At 46.1% G+C, this 23,614-nt stretch overlaps 1 protein-coding gene across 3 annotated transcripts in view; it reads left to right on the forward strand.

Moving 5' to 3' along the window:
• LOC120937510 (interferon-induced, double-stranded RNA-activated protein kinase-like) overlaps positions 1-23,614 on the forward strand; it is a 349,006-nt gene that overhangs the window by 185,283 nt on the left and 140,109 nt on the right. For all 3 annotated transcript variants that reach the window (XM_040350789.1, XM_040350790.1, XM_040350791.1), the window contains 2 exons: positions 16,697-16,755; positions 16,858-16,920. In XM_040350789.1, the coding sequence (XP_040206723.1) occupies positions 16,697-16,755; positions 16,858-16,920 (122 nt within the window). The remainder of the gene's footprint in view (positions 1-16,696; positions 16,756-16,857; positions 16,921-23,614) is intronic.

A 23,614-nucleotide genomic window follows, 5' to 3' on the forward strand; every position in this document is an offset into this window, starting at 1 on the left:
CACTGGCCACGTCACCTGGCCACGTCACCTACCACAAGTTGTGGATTGTCCACTTGCCACATCACCTGGCCATGTCACCTGCCACAAGTTGTGGATTGTCCACTGGCCACGTCACCTGGCCACATCACCTGCCACAAATTGTGGATTGTCCACAATGCACTGCAAGCAATTAGTTTTTTTTATGTTTTTTCATCATTTGCCATCATTTTTGAGATTTCTAATGTAAAAAAATAGGTCACCTTTAAAAACGCCTATAAACGAAATCGCAGAAAAACGCTGGTACCGCGTTTTGTCGCGTTTAGCGGCCTTTTGCGTCTGAACCCATTTTTTTGCTTCTGGAAAAACGAGGTAAACGCAACTGCCTAAAAACGGCAATAAACGGGACTGTGTGCATGGACACATAGGATAACATTGAATGTGTTCAGGGGCAGTTGTGTGCATGGGGCCTTAAGGGTCACCAGGGGTGATTGGACACAACCAATTGAAGTAGGGCCGAAACAACTAATCGATTAATCGACAACTAATCGATTATGAAATTAATCGATTACCATTTTCATAATCGATGAATCGGCCAGTAACATAATGGGGTTAAAAAAACTAAAATTAGCCCTTTATAGTACAAAAAGGAAAACCGCTACTGTAGCTATTACTTTCACTGTCCCACAGTAAAAAAAATGAACCCCTTACAGTAGCGATTATTTGCTCTTTTTGTACTTATTTTTTATTTTTTTTTACCCCCCATTATGTTACTTAAACATCTCAGGCCGGGTCACACCTCTGTGTTTTTTGGTGCTTTTTGCAGAAACACACTACAGTTCATTTCCATGTTTTCCTATGGGACACGTTCACATCCATGATTTTTTTTCAGCTGCTGCATATTTGGAAAGGGGCGGGGACTTTTTAACGCAAAACAGTGCTATTTTGTTTTTTTTGGTTCAATATACTTCAATGGAAAAGCTGCAGAAAAGCATGTAAAGTGTTTTTGCAGCAATTTGTGTTTTGTAATCTGCCCAACAACAAATTGGCCCAAAAAAAAAAAAAAATGCTATATATATATTTTTTTAAGGCCATTATCCAATTAATCGAAACAATAATCGGCCAACTAATCGATTATGAAAATAATCATTAGTTGCAGCCCTAAATTGAAGACAGTTCCCCTCCATATAACCCCTCCCATCATGGAAGTACTTCAGTTTTTTCGCCAGTGTCTAAAGGTGTTGGACGAGCGAGGATGTGCTAAGGATAGCTCTGCTAAGAAGACCCTCTGGGGGTGAAGGAGCTATGCTTTGGGTATCCATTCAAGACGCTAATAATTACGCTGAATCTGGATGGGATCTATTCGGAGGACTGGGCTCTGGGGTCCAGCACATTTGCTACAGCAGCTAAAAGTACTGGTCAGAGTCTTTTACAAGGCCCAGGGGAGAGGTATCCGTTAAATGGGAACCCATATCCCCGAAGGTTGGCACACAAAACCCGCCAAGATGGGTGAAGATTGGTGCTGTCTGAATTTTTTTCAGCAGAAAAAACCTGCGGCTGGAATAAAGGTAAGAGAAAAGGAATCCTAAGAACAAGCTTAAGGATCCTTTTTCAAAACGGAGTCGGGTGTCTTCTCTTTTTTGGCCACTAGAGGGAGTAAAGAGCTGAGTTTACTTGCCTCACTCTGCAAGAATGTCAGATCCACAGGACAAGGCACATTCCTTCCGCTGCAGAGCTCTGCATCAGTACGGCCAAAAGCCTCTCTCCTCCCAGAGACCGCTGAGTACAAAATAGCATGGAATAAGCGGGGAGAGGCTCTCCCTTATCCCTCCCAGCCGCCATAATGTCCTAGGCCGCACGCTTTATCAGCGGAGGAGGAAGATCTGAGCGGGTGCGGGCACGTGGATTCGAAAGATAGCGCTCAAACAGGAGCCCTTAAAGGATCATGGAGGCCGGCCTTCAGGAATCGTGGAGGCCAGCTCTTCCCTTGGGACTCAGTATCAGCAGCAGAAGGGGCACGTAAGCTCTATGTGGTTGGTAGGGCACTACCAAGAGAGACACCCACTTGCTAAACTGAGCACAGTAGTATATGCTTATTGGTACCTCGGCTTGTTGCTTGTTGATATGTCTTCCCTTAGAAGGAGTTCAGGGACTAAAAAGGACAAGAAAACGCTGCCGCCTGAGACAGGAGGCTCTAGCCGCGCCTGCTCGGTACCTTCCTCCTCTGTAAATCTTGATTTACCAATACAGAAGGAGCCATTGCCACTATCGGGAGTAACTATTTCTCCAGTGGCGCCTGGGCCTGCATATGTCACTGAGGACACCTTTATCGCAGCCTTGGAAAAACTGGAGGGAATGATTGCTACGCTAATCGCAAAGTCCTTGCAAAAGGACAAAAAGCAAAGCAGATCTCCTTCAATGGTGTTGGATCCTCTTTCAGAAAGATCTGAGGAGAAGGATGAGGATGAGATAACGCCTACAGAGGATAGGGATGAGGAGTCGGACGGATCAGGGATTTCAGAGGAACCCTTTTCTGCTTCCCAAATGCTAAGGTCACAGGTGCAATGTTATGCTGAAACAGTGCGTACTGCATTCAGGTTGCCCTCTTCGGAGTTAACTGAATCACCTGTCTCCTCCCTGGGCTCATTAAAATCCCTGCAGGGTGCATGCTGTTTTCCAGTTCATCCTTTATTAAATAAGCTAATCTACGCCAACTGGTTACACCCAGACAAGCGTTTCTCACCTCCAAAGAAGTTTGATATTCTTTATCCTATGGAAGGAAGAGTTTTCCAAGAAGTGGAGCCTGCCTTCGGTAGATGCAGCCATTTCTTGCGTAAATAAGAACCTGACTTGTCCAGTGGATAACGTACAGGTGTTTAACTGCTTGCCGACCATCCGCCGCAGTTATACGGCGGCAGGTCGGCTCGTCTGCGCGAGATCACGTAGCTATACATCATCTCGCGATTCAGCTAATAGGGGCGCGTGCACGCCCCGCTCGCCCCTGGTCCTGATGCGCGTGCCCGGCGGGCGCGATCACCGCCGGGCACCCGCGATTGCTTGTTGCAGAGCGAGAACCAGGAGCTGTGTGTGTAAACACACAGCTCCCGGTCCTGTCAGGGGTCGAAATGACTGTTCGTCTGTTCATACAATGTATGAACAGCGATCAGTAATTTCCCCTGGTCAGTCCCAACCCCCCATTCAGTTAGAACACACACAGGGAACATAATTAACCCCTTCCTCGCCCCCTAGTGTTAACCCCTTCCCTGCCAGTGGTATTTTTATAGTAATCAATGCATTTTTATATCACTGATCGCTATAAAAATGCCAATGGTCCCAAAAATGTGTCAAAAGTGTCCGCCATAAGGTCGCAGTACCGATAAAAATCGGTGATCACCGCCATTACTAATAGAAAAAAAAAATATTAATAAAAATGCCATAAAACGATGCCCTACGTTTACGAAAAATATGTAGAAGAATACATATCGGCCTAAACTGAGGAAAAAAATCATTTTTTTTATATATTTTGGGGGATATTTATTACAGCAAAAAGTAAAAAATATGGTCCGGGGCTGAAGTGGTTAAAGACCCTTCTGAAAAGAAATTGTAATCTTTATTGAAGTCTTCGTTCCTTCTGGCTGGGCCATTCGCCCAACCTGCTGTAACAGCAGTAGGCATATGTCAAGGCATGTGTCAAGGGCTGAAGGAGCTGCCTCCAGAACAAGTCAAACTCTGGGAAAATTTGCCTAAAGCCTTATGTTTTACAGTTGATGCTTTGAGAGATTTGATTCTGCAAACTTCGCGTCTCGCACTCCAACTGGTGCATATGCGATGAAATCTTTGGCTAAAGCATTGGTCTGCAGAGGCACCATGCAAAAACTTTTGGCTAGTTTCCCCTTCCATGGCGAACGCCTATTTGGGGAAGATTTGGAGAAATATATCCAAAAGATATCGAGTGGGAAAACCACTCTATTACCAGAGAAGAAGAAAAAAAGGAGACCTTGTTTTTAAACGTTCTCTCTCCCCGGCTCCTGGTAAATCTAGCTCTAGCCAGTGGCGACAGCATTTTCAGCCAGCCACAAAAAGTAAAGAAAACCAGGCCTAAAAGAACAAGAATCAGTGGGGTTCAAGGGCTAACAAGCAAAACCCCAAAGCCCCTGCATGAAGAGGTGCCCCCACTCGGCCAAGTGGGGGGACGGCTTTGTCAGTTTTAAGCGGCATTGGCAGACAGAAATCCAGGACAGATAGGTAGTATCCACAGAATCCCTAGGGTACAAGCTGTCATTTCAAGAGATCCCATCTTCTAAGTTCCGAAGCTCAGGGCTTTCCAAGGATCCTTTAAAAAGAGTGTCCTTCAAAGGATTGGATCACTTGCTGTCCCAAGGGGTGATCACAGAAGTACCCTTAAAGGAGCAAGGTTCAGGGTTTTATTCAAACCTCTTTGTAATCCCAAAGCCAATCTGAGTCGTCTGACCCATTCTGGATCTAAGATCTCTAAATCAGTTTCTGAACATTCGCCATTTCCGAATGTAAACTATTCGATCAGTGGTCGCCACCATACAAGGCGGAGAATTCATGGAGTCAATAGACATCAAAGACGCATACTTACATGTGCCTATCCATCCCGATCACCAAAGATTTTTAAGGTTTGCGGTAGAACATCGCCACTTCCAGTTTGTGGCTCTGTCCTTTAGTGTGGCTACCGCACCTCGGGTATTTACAAAAGTACTAGCCCCTCTGTTGGCAAATCTCAGAGCACAAGGCATAGCGATAACAGCTTATCTAGACGATCTACTGGTTATAGATCAGTCAGTGGCAAAATGAGATCACGCTGTGCTCACGACTATAAAATACCTGGAGCATTTAGGATGGATTGTAAACTTACAAAAATCCTCTCTACACTAAAGTCACTAAAGGACCTGAGCCACAAGGTCAAGGCAAACAAGAGACCCTCTATTCGCCCTTGCCTGAGGCTATGGGGGAAGATGGTAGCCTCCTTCAAGGCCGTTCCTTATGACCAGTTACACTTAAAGAGGAGTTCCACCCAAAAATGGAACTTCCTCTTAACCCACTCCTCTCCCCCTTACATGCCACATTTGGCATGTAATTTTTTTTGGGGGGGAGTGGGGGCTTTAGGAGAAGGGGACTTCCTGTCCCACTTCCTCCTTCCGCCGAGGGGCTGCAAAGGCGATTAAGCTTAATCGCCTTTTGGCAGCCCCTCCCTGTAGGCGATCGCCTAGGACACGTCAGGTCCTAGGCGATCGCCTGTCCAATCAAACAGCGCAGCGCGCGCATGTGCAGTGCCGCTCGCACATGCGCAGTGGGTGCCCGGCCGTGAAGCCGAAAGCTATCACGGCCGGGTGCCCACAGTGACAATGAAGACGCCGGCCGGGGGGGAGAGGAGCGGACCCCCGGCCAGCGCGTCGCTGGAACGCTGGAGCAGGTAAGTGTCAGTTTATTAAAAGCCAGCAGCTACACTTTTTGTAGCTGCTGACTTTTAATAAACTTAAAAAATAGGTGGGAAAACCCCTTTAAGACTACTTCAGGGCAGTATTCTAACTGCCTGGAACAAGAAAATCCAAGATCTGGATTTACCCATGCGCTTGTCTACACAGGTGCGCCAAAGCTTCAGTTGGTGGTTAAAGACCAAAAACGTGTGCAAAGGAAGATCCTTTCCCCCAGTCACTTGGAAGGTGGTGTCTACTGATGCCAGTCTAATAGGCTGGGGTGCAGTATTGGAAGAAGCTTCAACCCAGGGAACCTGGGCCAAGACCGAAAGGAGCCTGCCCATCAACATACTGAAAATTCGGGCAGTATACTTAGCCCTCAAAACCTGGACAAGCAGGTTACAGTTCGGATTCAATCCAACAATGCTACTGCAGTAGCTTACATCAATCACCAAGGAGGCACCAGCAGTCAGGGCGCTCAGAAGGAGGTGAATCAGATTTAGACTTGGACAAAAGAACATATTCCTTGTCTTTCTGCAGTTCTCATCCCAGGGGTAGAAAACTGGCAAGTGGACTATCTGAGTCACCAGCAGCTGTCACCAGGAGAGTGGTCTCTCCACCCTGAGATCTTTAAGGCCATATGCCAGAGATGGGGGACCCCGGATATAGACCCGTTAGCTTCCAGATTCAACAGGAAGTTGGACAACTTTGTGTCCAGGACAAGAGATCCTCTATGGATCGGGTGCTCTGGTGGTCCCGTGGAATCAGTTCTCACTGATCTATGCGTTTCTTTCGATCGCGCTCTTACAAAGGCTACTCTGCAGGATCAAGAAGGAAAGAACTGTAATCTTAGTGGCCCCAAATTGACCCAGAAGACCTTGGTACGCTGAGATCATAAAGATGGTGTTAGGAACACCTTGGAAACTTCCTGTTTGTCACGACCTGCTGTCGCAAGGTCCAATGTTCCATCCTTCCTTACAAATGCTGGTTTGGCTGCCGAGACCCACATTCTGAAGAAGAGAGGGATCTCAGGTCCAGTGCTTTCTACAATTATTAATGCCAGAAAGCCAGCTTCCAGACTTATTTACTACAGAGTTTGAAAAGCATACCTTTCATGGTGTGAAACCAACAAATGGAATCCTCAAAGATATGACATAAATAGGATCTTTGCCTTTTGCTAGCTAGGAGTAGATATGAAATTAGCCCTTAGTACCATTAAGGGTCAAATATCAGCTCTATCGGTCTTCTTTCAAAGACCACTGGCATCTCATTCCCTAGTGCGGGCCTTCATTCAGGGGGTACTGCGGATCAATCCGCCAGTCAAGTCTCCCATGTGCCCATGGGATCTGAATTTGGTATCATCAGTGTTGCAGAAGCAACCGTTTGAACCTATTCACCACATTCCGCTGATTCTTTTTTTTTTTTTTTTTTTTCCCTTTACCACGTCAGCTTTTAACAGAGTACTAGAGACCAGCTCATGGTTTAATGCTTGCCTTTGTCTCCATTTGCAGTTTTTCATCATCTGTTTTTTTTTTTTTTTTTTTCATGCATTACAAAATATGTTATTTGAAAGGGCTGCAATAGTGCCTTCACTTCACTTGAGTCTACCATCAACAAGCCCCCCAATCAAAATTAAATTTCACCCCACCCAGGCTCCCGGGGCTCTAATTTGTTTATAGTACAATTGATTCCGTCTTAACTATCATAGTTGTGTATTACCGTTATGGTTTCCCTTTCTATAGAATACCTTAGTTGGTTAGATCAGGATCACTATATTCTCCACAAGTTTCAACAGCGTACTCTCAATTTTTCCACGTAACTCCATGATTTTTTATACTTTCGCCACTTTTTAAATTTTTCCCTGAAGTCATTATTCATCTCAACATGTAAAAATGGTACTACAGCGCTAATTAAATATTTAAAAAGATGACATTAACAAAATTACCAAATAATAAACGCAGCAATAGGTGATGTATGTCAAACAAAGTAGTGCAAGTGAGAGTGGAGGAGTGTAGTGGACGGTGGACAAGGAAAAGCTGTGGAAGGACTTGGCAGTGTCCTGCCTGGAAGCCTGCTACTTGAGAACTTACCTGCAAGGACTGTTTAACTGCGATAGCAGTTCTGAGCTCTACAAGTCGGATATCTTGAAATATTACAGGTGGTTTTGTCACGCCCCTGACGGTAAGAGCCTGATGTGCGGAAGACGGCCTCCCTTGCAGCTCTGACTCCGAGCTCCTGGTAAAGTGGACAGGAGACTCCAAAGTACAAAGTCGCACGAGTGCCTTGCAGGATCGCTGCTGTATCAGTGTGGAGGAAGCGCTGCATATATGAAACAGACGTCTACATAGTGTGATTAGATCCCACATCTCTCAATCATTTCACAGGGTGTTGTTCACGGAAGAAGCACTGGTGTATCCATGCAATTGGACTAATTGTTTTATTTCATTTATTTGTGGATCTGTGTTATTAGATTGGAATCACTTACATCTTTGGTTTTCACATTATCTTAGTTAATATTCAGCGCAATATAATATAATTCATCTCAACAACCTTCTCCTTTAACTCTTCCATTCTATAGGTTTCCTCAACTGCATCAATCCACTCCCATACCTGCGGGCTTTCCACTTCCTGCCATTTTTTTGGTATGAGCCTTTTCGCAGCATTAAGCAGGTGTGGTGTAAGTGATTGCCTATACCGTTTGATTCCCTCTTGGGAATCATGAAATAGGACAACCCAAGGATCCTTTTTAACCTCATTCCCTGTGGTCTCCTTTATTTGACTCAGGATGAGATCCCAATACTTTAGAATTTTCGGGCAAGTCCACCATAAATGGGCCATCGTTCCCCTTTCTAGGCAACCTCGCCAACATTCAGCGGGATGGTCAGTTCTAAACATATTAATTTTATCAGGTGTAATGTACCAGCCAGCAATACATTTGTAGTTTGTCTCAGCGGTGCGCGTGTCAATCGCGGAAGAATGGGTCAATTTCATCAACCTTTCAAAAGTGTTTTTCCCTCTAACTATACCCAACTCCCTTTCCCATTTCTGGGCAAAAGGGGGTTCACCTCGTGCATCCATCTTTGAGTAATTTATATAATTTTGAAACAGTGCCCTTTGAATTCTCTGTTTTACACAATTTCTACAGCGGTGTCAACTTCGCCCCCGTCCGTAATGGGCGGGGGAGGTGTCGCACGAAATTAACTGAGAATATCGCCACCTATCAAGATTCCAAATGTCAGTGCGTAATTTCAACTCTTCATAGGACCTAATTTCACCGTCTTTAATTATATCCCCTACCCCCAAGTGTAATACTTTTTTCTTTATCCAATTCCCCCCAATTTTTTTTCCCCCTGGTGCAAAATAGGCATTGTCCTTTAAATTAATTAGTGGGTAGTTATATTTCATGTCTAATTGTGCCAGTGTCCTATCCCAAACTCTCAAAGTATAACGTGTTAAATCAAACGCTTTATTATTTAACACTCTAAATTGTGCAGGTATCCAAATTATACTACTTAATTGTGCCTTAGCTTGTGCTTTTTCTATTTGAACCCATCTCTTACCATGTCTATCCCTAGCCCATTCTATCACTCGAGACAAAACCGCCGCATTATGATATTTCCTTATGTCGGGCACGGCCAGACCCCCTAGTTGCTTATCTTGTTTTAGGATAGAGAGAAAAATCCTGTGTTTTTTATTTTTCCACACATAATTCAAAAGTAAAGAGTTTAAGATTCTGAGGTACTGTTGAGGTAAGATTATAGGGATTAATTAGAATTTATATAGAATTTTAGGTACAAGGATAATTTTTACGGTGTTTATACGTCCTATCCACGAGATAGGCCTATTTGTTATTTTTTTTATATCGTTTTTGATCTCGTTTAACAGGGGTACAAAATTTATTTTATAGATCTTCTTAACCGAAGTGGCGAGTTTAATACCGAGGTGTTTTAATTATTTTGTCCAAGGGAATTGACAGATCTCTTTCAACATCCCCTCTTCCTTTTTATTTAAATTTATATTTAGAATTTCGGATTTTGTTACATTTATCTTAAAGTTTGAGATGTCGCCATATTGTAATAATACCTTAGTCAACTTGGGGATTGTATTTAAAGGGTTGGACACATAGAATAGAATATCGTCGGCAAAGGCCGATAATTTATGTTCTTGCCCCTCCACTTTGACCCCGTTGATGTCTGGATCTTTGCGGATCGTGGCTAGCAACGGTTCCAGGGACAGGATAAAAAGAAGGGGAGAAAGAGGACACCCCTGCCTTGTCCCATTCTTCATTTCGAAAGACTCCGAGAGTGTGCCATTGATTTTGATTTTTGCCGAGGGGTTGTGGTAGAGTGTTTTAATCCATCTCATCAACCTCTGCCCTAATCCCATCACTTCAGGGGTTTGCATCATGAGTCCCCAGTCTACCCTGTCAAATGCTTTTTTAGCATCCACTGACAGGAATTGACCTGGGGACCCATTCTCCTTTATTTTCTGGAGTAAGAGAAGTGCTCTTATCCTGTTGTCTTTACCTTCTCTATCAGGGACGCATCCTACCTGATCAGGATGGACCAATATGTGTATGACCTCTTTTAATCTCTCAGCTAAAATTTTAGCGAAGAGTTTTATGTCCGTGTTTAATAACGAAATTGGTCTATGTCCTGAGCAGAGTGAGCCGTCCTTCCCTTCTTTTAAAATTAAAGTTATTGCGGCTGCGAGAGCATCCTTACTCATTTCCGAGGCCGTTGAAATATTTACATAATTTTGGTATTAAGATCTTAGAATTTTTTTTGTAATAAAGTACAGTAAACCCATCGGGACCTTGGTTATATAGCTGTATTTTTCAGAGCTTTTTTAACTTCCTCTTCTGTTATCGGTCGGTCAAGGCTTAATCTATCAATGGGCCATATTCTTAAACAAGTTACGTAGGCGTATCAACAGATACGCCTACGTAAGTCCCTTTCCTATGTTTAAGTGTATTCTCAAAATGAGATACACTTAAACATGCCTAAGATACACCAGCCTGCGCCGTTGTATCTTAGGCTGCAATATTTACGCTGACCGCTAGGTGGCGGTCAGCGTAGAATATGCAAATGACTACTCACGCCGATTCTCGAACGTACGCTTGCCCGCCGTAGTGTTTTAACGTCGTTTCCGTAAGCGATACGCGGCGTAAAGATAAAGATGCCCCCTAGGTGGCGTACTCAATGTTAAGTATGGCCGTCGATCCCGCGTCGAAATTTCAAAATTGAACGTCGTTTACGTAAGTCGTCCGTGAATGGCGCTGGACGCCATTTACGTTACAGTCAAAACAAATGACGTCCGTGAGACGTCATTTAGCGCGATGCAAGTCGGGTAATTTACCCGACGGAGCATGCGCATTACGATCGGCGCGGGAGCGCGCCTAATTTAAATGATCCACGCCCCCTGCCTGGATCATTTGAATTAGGATGGCTTACACGGGTGGACTTTACGCGATGCCGCCGCAAGTTCACAGGTAAGTGGTTTGGGAATCCGGCACTTGCCACTTAAACTTGCGGCGGCGTAACGTAAAGTACATACGTTCCGCCGCCTGAAATGTATCAGAATATGGCCCAAAGTCCCCAATCTTCTAAAGTCCTGCCTTTGCTAAGAAGTCTCGGGTTTTTGCCTCTTTCTCTCCTGATTGCTTTTTTTGGGTAATTTTCCTTTTGATTTTCTCAATATAATTTCTCTTTTTCTTTTTTTTAACCATTTTAGCGAGATGTTTACTGGGTTTGTTTCCCCAAAGATATCTCTCTCTGGCAATACTATTAAAAAAATGTTTACATCTAGTTCTAGGATCTCCTTGAGTTCATCTCTCTTTAGCGTTAGATTAAGATACGTCTCTTTAGATACTCATTCTTTATGTTTTTGTTCCAAGTGCGCTATTTCTTTAACCAAGGCATTTACCTTCCTCTTACTCTCTTTTTTCTCCCTCACACCCTCAGAAATTAGTATTCCTCTCATATACGCTTTATGCGTCTCCCAGAGGGTGGCACTTGTAATCCCTTCTGTATCGTTTACTAGAAAAAATTGTTTGAGTTCCTCTTCCACCCTTCCGACCCTTTATTCATCTCTTATCAGGTCTTCATTTAAATGCCAGGGGGATGTTGATTAATTTGTGCTGCTGTCTTTATTTTCATCGTTATCGGAGCGTGATCTTATATGGACATAATTTCGATCTCAGTTCCAGTGACATTTTCTAGTAGGCTGTGATCAACCATTATGTAGTCTAGCCTGGAGTATGTTCCGTGAGGAGGAGAGAAGAACGTATAATCTAGTGTATTTGGGTGTTGAACCCTCCACACATCTATTAGCTGACAGTCCTGCATCTTACGTTTTAATTTTTTAAGCTGTACGTTACTTGTCTCCTTCACTCGGGACGTACTGTCCACACTCGGGTTTATACACAGGTTAAGATCTCCCATCAGAATCGTGTGGCCCTCCCCAAATTTTTTTAACTTTCCAAGTATTCTCTCTACATATGTAATTGAGTTTATATTGGGGGCATAGACATTTGCTAGTGTATATACAGAGTTCCCTAGCCTCCCTTTCAGGAACAGATACCTTCCTTCCGGATCCGTCAATCTCTCCTCAAGGGCAAAACCTGTCCCTCTTGAAAACCCAATCGCCACGCCCCTAGCGCGTTTGGATATAGAATCCCCATAGTACCAGGTTGAAAACATGGGAGAATACAGTTTAACATTTGAGTTTAAGGTCAAATGGGACTCCTGCAGGAAGACCACATTCGCTCTATATCGTTTGATCTCTTCCAGGATCTTGTGTCTTTTTCCTGCAGAATTTAGCCCCTTGACATTATATGACAAAAACTTTATCTCAGCCATAACGTCCTATTCGGCAGTTGACCTTTGTCTACTTCTAGAGTCCCTGAGAGCCCCCTTCCCCTCCCCAACCCCCTCTACCCCCCAAGGCCTAAACCTAACCTCTGAGCCGTGGATGGTCTCATTTCCCATTTTCCACCGGCTCTCTTGTCATGAGGTAGGTTTTGGACCGCGCCCACCCCATCACCAGCTCCCCTCGCACTGGGGGGTCTGGGGATAAGAGAGAAGATCCCACCTACCCACCCCCCCCTCCCATACACCACCTCCCCACGCCCGTCTATACATTACAATACACTCTATTCTATCCACTCAGGTAGGTCTACCACTGGCATGCCTAATTTATGGCAGAAGACTTCTATATCTTCAGGGAAAGTTAGCCTGGCCGACACGCCGTCTTTCTTCCCAATAAGACAGGCAGGGAAGCCCCACTGGTATACAATCTCTGATGAACGCATTTGTACAAGGGGTGGTTTCAATAACCTCCTTCGTGTCAGAGTTTCCCAGGCTAAATCTGTAAATATCTGAACTTCTGTTCCTTTGTAGCTCAGAGGTGTTTTATGTCTTAGACTTAACCAGATTTCAGCTTTGTCTTCATAGAAACTGAATCTGACGATTATGTCCCTAGGCCATTCGCGCTCACGATTCTTTGCCCTTCCTATGCGGTGGACTCGCTCTATTTTAAGGTGATCTTCGGTGTCTTTGCCCAGTATGGGTAAAAAGAGATCGTTCATAATCTCCCTCAGGTTTTCCCCTCTTTCTTCTTTGAGCAAATTCTTAAATTTTTCCTCCTATTACGGTTTTCTTGGTCCTCTAATCGATACTGTAGTCTCCTCTGATTTAATTTCATTGCAAGAAATTGCTCTTTTAATTTATTCAGTTCTACCGCTTGTTGTTCTACCTTTACTTCCGTCTCCCCTACCCGTGGCAAAAGATGGCTTATGTCTGCTCTCAACATGCTTATTTCGGTTTTTATTGAAGCTTCCAGTTTCCTAAACATGTCGCCCATGTCACCCTTGAATAGAGCTTGTGTATCTGTCCTTAATTCTTCCATGTGGCTCATGTCTTGATCCCCCTCTTTCGATGTATCAGTATTGGCGGATAGCTGATCTTCGACTCCTTTTTTTACCGTCCCCTTTTTTCTGTTTTCTTAATGGCACCCGGGCTCTTAACACCCCCTTCCTGTGTCAGGTATTGTCTTATTGTGGGAGTGGCGCCTTTATCCTTGGGGATCTTTGGGGCCGTACCCCTTGTTGACCTGTTCATATTGTCTTTTTTCCTGGCTCTTATACGTTTCCCCAGTTTCAATAGTAGATAGGGGCAAATTGTCTGGGAACAGTGTGGTATTCCAATATCCCTCTAATAATAATTGTCAACCTTTAATTCCCCAGATCTTACTCGCCCCACTAATTAGAAGGTGCCAGGGGGAAATTTCCAGTCCCCAAGGACGTCTGGAGTCTCTCCTTCACGTCCCTGCTCACAGCCACAGGGTTCCTTACACCACGGGCCCCAGATCTCTGCTGCGTTACCGTGTTCCCGACCCTGATAGGGAAAGCACCCAGAGGATCAATCAGAGGGGGTGTAGCACACAGTGCCTAGCGGGGATTTACCGCGGGGTCATTGCGGGAGGGCGGATAAACTTCTACCGCCGTTGCAGCCTCTCACGTTGCTCTGGAGCCGCTGACACTCGCTCCATTCCTCCTGTCCTCACGTCCTCTGGCGTGGCGTGGTGTGGCACGGTCCAGCCCCTCCTCTCAGCATGCGTGCATCTCACATGCCGCTCCTGAGCTCGCTGCTGATTCTTTTAAGCAGGAAGTTGGCCTTTTTGATTGCTATCTCTTCGGCTAGAAGAGTATCTGAATTGGCAGCTCTTTCCTGTAAAGAGCCTTATTTAGTTTGTCATAAAGACAAAATTGTACTACGACCTCATCCTGCCTTTTTACCTAAGGTGGTGTCGGCTTTTCATTTAAGACAGGACATTGTCCTGCCTTCCTTTTTTCAGGATCCCGCGGACAGTGGAGGAAAAATGATTACACTCTCTAGATCTTGTGAGAACAGTTAAGGCGTATCTGCAGGCAACCGCTCAGATACGTAAAACAGATGTTTTATTTATTTTGCCAGATGGTCCCAAGAAGGGACAAGCGGCATCAAGATCCACTATCTCCAGGTGGATTCGACCGACAATTATTCAAGCCTATGGTTTAAAGCAGGGGTCCTCAAACTTTTTAAACAGGGGGCCGGTTCACTGTCCCTCAGACCGTTAGAGGGCCGGACTATAAAAAAACTATGAACAATTTCCTATGCACACTGCACATATATGTTTTTGAAGTGAAAAAAACAAAATGGGAACAAATACAACCCTCCCCCTTCATCATTATAAGCCCCCCCCCCTCACAATCATTAATTGCAAACCGATCATGATCATTGCAAGCCCCCCCACCTCACCATCATCCCCTCATTGCAAGCCCCCCTCGCCATCATCATTGTAAGCCCCTCATTGCAACCCCCCCCCCACAATTATTAATTGCAAGCCGATCAAGAACATTGCAAGCTCCCCAATCATCATTACATCATCATCATCATCATCATCAGCCCCCCCCCCCCCACCATCATCATCATTACATCATCAGCCCCATCATCACCATCATTAATTACATCACCATCAGCCCACCTCACCATCATCAGCCCCCCCCCCCCCCACCATCATCATCATTACAAAATCATCAGCCCCACCATCATCATCATTAAAAATTCACGCGGGCCGTAGTTTGAGGACCCCTGGTTTAAACCCCCCCCCCCACCACCATCATTATCGTAAGCCAGGCCCCCCCCCCCCTTCATCATCATTAAAAAATCATCCGCTCCCCTCACCATCATAAGCCAGCCCCCCCCCCCCCCACCATCATCATTAAAAACCCATCAGCTCCCCTCACCATTGCAAGCCAGCCCCCACCATCATCATTAAAAAATCTTTAGCTCCCCTCACCATCGCAAGCCAGCCCCCCCACCCCCATCATCATCATCATTATTAAAATAATCTTAAGCTCCCCTCACAATCGCAAGCCAGCCACCCCCCACCATCATCATCATTATTAAAATAATCTTTAGCTCCCCTCACAATCCAGCCACCATCATCATCCTTATTAAAATAATCTTTAGCGCCCCTCACAATCCAGCCACCCCCCCCCCCCCCCACCATCATCATCATCATCATCATCAATAAAATAATCTTTAGCTCCTCTCACAATATAGCCACCCCCCATCATCATCATCATCATTAAAAATAAACTTTAGCTCCCCTCACAATCGCAAGCCAGCCCCCCCCCCCCCCCATTGTAAGCACTTCACAGCCTCCTTACTGTTTTGTGCTGTGTCAGTCTGGCTGTCACGATGCTCCCCCACTGTAACAGTTCCGGCGCGCTGTGTTAAATGTCCCGCCCTCCTCCTCCTCCTAGACCAGCTTGTGTGACAGACAGCACACTGGCTCTATCACACAAGCTAGTCTTCTAGGAGGAGGAGGGCGGGACATTTAACACAGCGCGCCGGAACTGTTAACGCTGTGTTTCACGGAGATCTCCGTGACACAGCAGGATTGCTGTGTAACCGGCCGGCATTGCCTGTCAGGGACGGGCGGGCCGGATTAAAGTCCTCCGCGGGCCGCATGTGGCCCGCGGGCCGTAGTTTGAGGACCCCTGGTTTAAAGAATAGGACTCTTCCTTTTTCTGTTAGGGCGCACTCTACAAGGGCGATAAGTGCTTCATGGGCAGTGCACCACCAGGCTTCGGTGACTCAGATCTGTAAAGCTGCAACTTGGTCCTCAGACCACACATTTTCCAAATTTTATCAAATGGACGTGAAAGGACAGGAGGATGCCGCCTTCAGGCGAAGTGTGCTGCAGGCAGCAGTATAAAGCTTCTGGTCCATGGCGGCTTGTTTGATCTGTGTCCCCCCCCCCCCCTCATATGGAGCATTGCTCTGGGACGTCCCATTATGTAAAGATAAAATCTGTGTCCCATGGTGTACGATAAAGAGGGGAGGGGAACTGTCTTCAATTGGTTGTGCCAGTGTCCAATCACCGCTGGTGACCCTTAACCCATTATGTAAAGAAAGGCTCTGTGTCCCGTGGTGTACTCCAAGAAAAGGATTTTACAGGTAAGCTGTTTAAAAAATCCTGTTTTTGTTTGGGTACAACGTCGCACGCCTACGCAATTGTCAGTTAAAGCGACACAGTGCCATATAGCAAAAAAAGGGCCTGGTCATTAAGGGGGCTAAAGTGGTTAAGGAAGCACATGGGGTGCTATATGGTGATTGGCTAAGAGATGTATTTGATTTTTTTTACAGTAAAGATTTTGAGCTGTTTTTAATATTTTGCCATTCATGAAACAATTTGCTTTTCTAAAATTAAGTTTAAATTTCACTTAGATAACAACCGCTCAGCCGTCATGCACTGAAACCCCAATTCACCCAAGCAAACCTCACAGGTAAATTTTAGTTATGCCCATTTTTTTATGCAAATATGAGTATTTAATAAAAGTAACATTTTTGAAATGTTTACTACTGTGCGACTTTCTTTTTCTTTTAAGGCGAATAGCAGCCAACTTCTCAAATCAAGAACAAGTAAATGATAAACCCACTGAAGACAAATTGTAAGTCTGTATCTTTTTGATTGTGACCTACACTTGTGACACAAATGTATAAAGCTTAGGCTAAAGAGTTTTTTTTTTTTTTTTTAGTTTACATTCATTTAGATGACTATGTCTACCTATGTAAGGCTTAGTTCTCATGGGCTGCAAAGAGGTGGTAAAAACAGGCAGTTGAATTGCATTTTTACTGCCTACCTACAAAATAAAATGATGGGCGCTCGGGTCCATTCACACTACCACGGCTGTGATGCTTTGTGGTGCGCCAATTAACTCAGTGGGCTAGATTCACATAGATCAGCGGATCTTTAGATCCGTGTGATCTATGTGATTTAAGATCCGCTGGCGCAAGTTTGAGAGGCAAGTGGCTAATTCACTAAACACTTACCTCCAAACTTGTGGCGGTGGATCGTAAATCCCCCGGCGGAATTCAAATTCCGCGGCTAGGGGAAGTGTACTATTTAAATCAGGCGCGTTCCCGCGCCGATTTAAATGCGCATGCGCCGTCCACGAAATTTCCCAGCATGCATTGCTCCCACTGACGTCGCTAGGACGTCAATGGTTTCGACGCTTACGTAAATGACGTCCATCCGTATTCGAGAACGACTTGCGCAAACGACATAAAAAAAAAACAAAAATCGACGTGGGAACGGCGGCTATACTTAACATTGGCTGCGCCTCATAGAAGCAGGGGTAAGTATAGGCCGGGAAAGCCGCTACGGAAACGTCGTAACACTGCGTCGGGTCCGTGTACGTTCGTGAATTGCCGTATCTCGCTGATTTACATATTTCTCAGTGTAAATCAGCGAGAACGCCCCCCGCGGCCATTTTTAAATTGCAGTTAAGATCCGACAGTGTAACACAGTTACACCTGTCGGATCTTAGGCATTTCTATGCGTAACTGATTCTATGAATCGGGCGCATAGATACGACCAGCCTAAGTCAGAGATATTAAAGATAGAAAAAAACCCGAAGGTTGACGCTGCGCTAAATTAAATAATATTGAAATAAATACAAATGTAAACAGCTGCTTGCACTAAAATTGTGTACAACAACTTAATAACCATAAAAAAGAAAAAAACAGTGCAGCGCTAGTAAGTGATAATTTGCTTCATATAAATTAATAATTGAGCATAGAGTTCATTCTGGAATAGGCTGAAAAGCCAGAATAGTAAGGAAATAAAAAATTAAAAAATTAGTGTATTAAAGAAAAAAAGTCCTTAAAAGCCGTGAAGTAAAAGTTCAAGTGACTTTATCCAACATTCTTTCTTGTGAGAGAGAGTATTTATGCAAACAGTGTGAAAACTCTTGATTGATGTGAGATAAGCTGTCACCAGTGCACCCGTGAAGTAGTATATGATTGCCTGCTTACCAGATGAAAAGACTGTTTTGCATCAGTCTAATAGGGCCTGTGGGAAGTCTGGTCTCCCAGTACCTTAGCCGTCAGGATGATCACAATGGAGCTCAGCATATAATCCAGAGAATCTGGATATTTGTAGTATGTGGTCAGGAGCCAAACGTCGGATATCGCAGCAATCTTCTCTTGTTGGGATTGGCCTGTCAGAACAAGAGCCCGGGTTGGAGTCCACTGTACAGGAGCGTCGTGGTCTGAGGAGGAGAATTGTCCTGGTATCTACTCCCATGTGTGTCTGTCCAAACACTGTGTTTGTGTGCATTTCAACACCAGTGTGGAAAATGTGGTAATTTCCAAAGCTTCTATAAATATTCCCACAGTGACACCAGTGCACTCCACCACATATTATACTCTGCTCAGCTCCATCTTTGACCTCTTGCTATAACTAAGGTCAAATGGCACTTTCTCTTTTCGTCCATGGACGGACACAGCCTTTTCAAGTCTTGACATTTCAAGTCTTGACATTTCAAGTCTTGACATTTCAAGTCTTGACATTTCAAGTCTTGACATTTCAAGTCTTGACATTTCAAGTCTTGACATTTCAAGTCTTGATATTTTGAGAAATCTATCAACTGCCTGCTGGGTGACAGGTTGGATATTATAGATCCTTGTAGTCCCCCCAGTCTGGCCATCGAGCATGAGCAGACCTTAGCTACGCGCTGGGTCAGCCACACCGGACACCATAGCTCCAGGGGTGGCCGGTGATTTTTTGCTCCGAGGTCCACATATGACCGGGCTGTTGTTGTCTCAGTCACAGTGGACCGGGCTGACGGCTACTCCGTACTACTCGCTTGTAGGCCTGTCGGGAACGCACTAGCAGGTCCTCACAAGGACAAGCAAGTACGGTTTCTCCTTCCTCTGCAGTTCCTCCTGTCCTCCCTTTCTCTGCCCTCTGTCACCTTTTTCTCCTGGCCTAGCGGGGCTCGCTGCGACCGGGCTATGCCTGTGGGGGGACTCTCATCCACATTGCGGTGTTCAGGCGCAATTTTTCCCTTGCTTGTCTTTTACATTATATTTTTCCATTGGCGGCCATTTTGCCGTGGCTGCGCTTTGACGCAGAGCTGCATTGCGGGCGGCCATTTTCTTGTGGTCCGCGCCCTTTTCTAGTCTCATCCTACAGAAAAAGGCGTCTGGCGGCCATTTTGGATTAGGTTTTGGCCTCTAGCGCTGGCTGGATTCCTACACGGCGCGAACAGCGCAATTCACCTCTCAGGTTTCCTCAGGCACCCGCTGTGTTCGAACAGAGAGCGGGCTGTGGCGCTGAACGGTCTTTTGCTGGGTGGTGAGTTCCCTGGGTAACCCCCCCCCCGGTCTGTGCGGCAAGGAGGGTGGACATTAATTGTTTAAGGTGTCTTGACTAATGCCGCGTACACACGGACGTTTTTTTGTGATGAAATAAAACAACGTTTTTCATCATGAAAAAACAACGTTTTTCTAACTTCATCATAAAAAACGACGTTGCCCACACACCATCGTTTTCTGAAAATGCTCTAGCAAAGCACGGTTCATAACTTGCTTCTGAGCAAGCGCGGGTTTAAAACGTCGTTTAAAGCGTTGTTTTAGCCCACACACGATCATTTTTTATGACACGAACGACATTTTGAAAAACGACAAAAAATTGAAGCATATTCAAAACATTTTTGGGTTGTTTTTTAGAAGACAAAAAACGATGTGAAGCCCACACACGATCATTTTAAATGACGTTTTTAAAAACGTTTTATTTCATCCCAAAAAAGACCGTGTGTACGCGGCATTAGTCCCTAGGGGCTGTCGGTGTGCAATATGGAGTCAGTAGCTGGCCTTTCTTTCACAATCATTCCAGAGGCAGCAGCCGGTGCCCCTGCAACTGCGGTCCCCATGGATACCTTGTCGACAGACCTGGAGTCATTTGTTGCCAGGGTGGAAGCAGCGTGCGGGTGTAAGGGGGGTAAAAAGTGCCCCCTTCCCCCGCCATCTTCAGGGGAATGCTCTGACTCCGATTCAGGACCCCGGGTCTGGAGTGTCAGAGGATGCGGACCAGGACCTTCCCGGTGAGATGGACCCTTTGTCCGGGTCAGCGCAAGACAGGGCACTTGTAAGTGCACTTATCAGAGCTGTGAGGGACTCTCTCAAGCTGGAGGATACAGCTGAATCGTCCATGGAGGGGAGGGGTCAGTCTCCTTTGGGTCGCACAAAACGAACCGCTCGGTTTAGGTTTTTCCTTAAGTATCTTACTTTTATAAGTTCATAGATAAGGGATGGGAATGACCGCAGAAGTCCTTTGTGGTCCCTCAGCGATTGGCGGTCCGTTATCCCTTTTGAAGAGAGCCTCGTGAAAAAATGGGCTTCTCCTCCAGTCGTTGATCCCCTGGTCTCTCGGTTAAATAAAGTAACCACTATTCCAGTTGAGGGGAACCCTGCTTTTAAGGACCCTACTGATAGAAGGTCCAAAGCGGTGAGCCGTTCCATGTTCACCATGCTGGGGTCAGCATTGCGGCCTATCTTGGCTGCGACTTTGGTGCAATTTCTTTGCCCATTCAGTGAGTGTCAGACACCAAACAGTGGAGGAGTATCAGCTTCCTCCAGAGTGTGTAAGGCTGGCCGACCAGTTGGTACAGGGCCTTGTGTGTGTCTGTGATGCCACTCCTTGCGGCCCCCTTGATCTCAAGAGCCTCTGTATCTGCCGTGGTATTGCGCCGCCTGATTTGGCTGAAATGCTGGTCCGCTGACCAAGCTTCCAAGTAAACCCTAGCAGATTTGCCTTTCAAAGGTGGTAGGCTTTTTGGTACCTCATTGGATGACATTAAGGATGTCACTGGAGGTAAGAGCACACTTCTCCCTCAGTCCGCTAAGGGGAAGGAGTCGTGCCGTAAGACGGGGCACTCCTTTCCCGCGAAAGGCAGTATTTTTATCAGTCCGGGTCCGCTGGCAGATCCTCCCAAGCAGACAAAGGTCCAGCTGGGGGACAGAAGCGTCCGAGTGCGCAAGCCGGCAAACAAGCCTGCTACCGCATGAAGTTTTGCCCAGCCCGACTCATGGGTGGGGGGCGGCTTTGCGGGTTTGCAGCTGGGTGGACCTCCCTGCTCTCCCAATGGTGGGTCTGCCAGGTGGTCATTTTGGGGTACAGATTCTTTCCCTAAAATCTCCTGGCTCGTCGGTCTGCCTTAATGGGGGCAATACAAGATTTGTTGAGGTGCGGGGTAATTTTACCTGTGCCATTGGGGGAAAGGTTTCAGGGATTCTACTCGAATCTGTTTGTGGTCTTAAAGAAGGACGGAGTTCGTCCCATCTTGGACCTCAAGGCCCTCAATGCTTTTGTAAATGTTCGAAAGTTCTGGATGGAATCAATTCGTTCGGTGGTTGCTGCGCTCCATCCGGGGGATTTTCTGGCATCTTTGGACATCAAGGCGCATACTTGCATGTCCACATCTGCGCCAGACACCAGAGATTTATGCACTTTGCGATCGGTTTCTCGCCCCGATTCTGGCTTTGTTTAGACAGCGAGGCATTGCTATCGTGGGCTACTTGGACGATCTTCTGAGAGCTGCTTTCGGCTCAGAATTAGAGGAGGACGTGTCTATAGCCAGTCAGACCCTCCGGGAATTTTGGTTTGGTGTTGATCATTCAGAAGTTGGTGTTGGTACCGACTCAGCGTCTGGAGTACCTAGGGTTGATCCTGGACTCCTCGGAGGCGAGAGCCTTCCTTCCTTTGGAAAAGTTGCAGACACTCCAAACTGTGGTGAAGTTGTTAGCATCCTCCTGCAAATGGTCTTCTCTCTGTTTTTGCATGCAAGTCCTGGGCCTCATGGTAGCCTCCTTCGAGGCAGTACTGTATGCCCAATTCCACACTCGAGTCTTGCAGAAGGAGATCCTGTCCAAATGGAACAAATCTTTTTGTCTCTGGATCATCAGATTCAGGTGAGTCACCTGGTCAGGGCCTCTCAGTTGGTGGCTGAGATCCCCAGCTCTTTAGTCCAGGAAGTCGCTCCTTCCCTTCCAGTGGACTCTGATCATGACGGACACCAGCCTCGCAGGTTGGGGGGGGCGAGTCTGGGGGGTCCAGTCGGCCCAGGGTCGCTTGACTCCGGTCGAATCCTGCCTGCCGATCAATGTACTGGAGCTTCGAGTGATTAGTTTGTGTCTATCCTCATGGTCGCACAGGCTACAAGGACGTCTAATCAGTATCCAGTCGGACAACGCCACGGCTGTGGCTTATGTCAACCATCAGGGAGGAACAAGGAGCTTGGCTGCGGCGTCGAAGGTCGCTTACATCCTGCGATGGGCGGAAAGAAGCATGCCGGCTCTATCGGCCATTTACATTCCAGGCGTAGAAAACTATCAGGCGGGACTATCTTAGTCGCCAGATACTGGACCAAGGGGGAACGGTCGTTACATCCAGAGGTGTTTCAACTCATTTGCTGGAGGTGGGGCACACCGGACGTGGATCTCCTGCCTTTTCGACTCAATCGCAAGGTGTCACGGTTCGTGGCCAGGTCCAGAGATCCCTGGGCAGACGCGTTGTTGGCCCTGTGGGGTCAGTATCGACTTATCTATGCCTTTCCTCCACTGAAGTTGCTTCCTCGTCTGCTCCGCAGAGTAGAGTCCGAAGGCATCCCAGTCATTTTAATTGCTCCAGATTGGGCCCGGCGTCCCTGGTACGCCGACCTTGTGCGCCTGGTGGCAAATACACCTTGGCGTCTGCCAATGCGGGAGGACCTTCTTTCTCAAGGTCCCATTCTTCATCCTGCTTTACAGTCACTGGCTTTGACGGCATGGCTATTGAAAGCCAGGTACTAAGGGACCGAGGTCTGTCAGATTCGGTCATTTCAACCATTGGGCACAGGAGTCCTCTTCTCGGAAGATCTACTATCGCACTTGGAAGGCCTACATCTCTATGTGCGAAGAGATGGAGTGGCGTCCACGGGCATATTCGGTTTCCAGGGTCCTGCTGTTTTTATAGCGTGGAGTGGATCAGAAACTTGACTTAAGCACCATTAAGGGACAGATTTCAGTCTTGGCTGTTTTCATTTAACGACCCTTGGCGTCCCATTCGCTGGTGGGTTTGTACAGGGGGTTCAACATGTGATTCCCTCAATGTCTCTCAATTAGACCACCACTTCCTCCATAGGATTTTAATCTGGTGCTCTCGGTTCTTCAGGAACCTCTCTTTGAGAACATCAGAGAAATTCCCCTCTTAACACTATCTCAGAAATTGGCCTTGCTAGTGGCCATCACTTCAATCAGTTCACCATTCATTACCCATGTGATCCGTCGTGTTCAATCACGTTTAAATGCAGAAGTGTCGTT

The sequence above is a fragment of the Rana temporaria genome, chromosome 4, assembly GCF_905171775.1.
Source record: "Rana temporaria chromosome 4, aRanTem1.1, whole genome shotgun sequence".
Classification (NCBI taxonomy): Eukaryota; Metazoa; Chordata; class Amphibia; order Anura; family Ranidae; genus Rana; species Rana temporaria.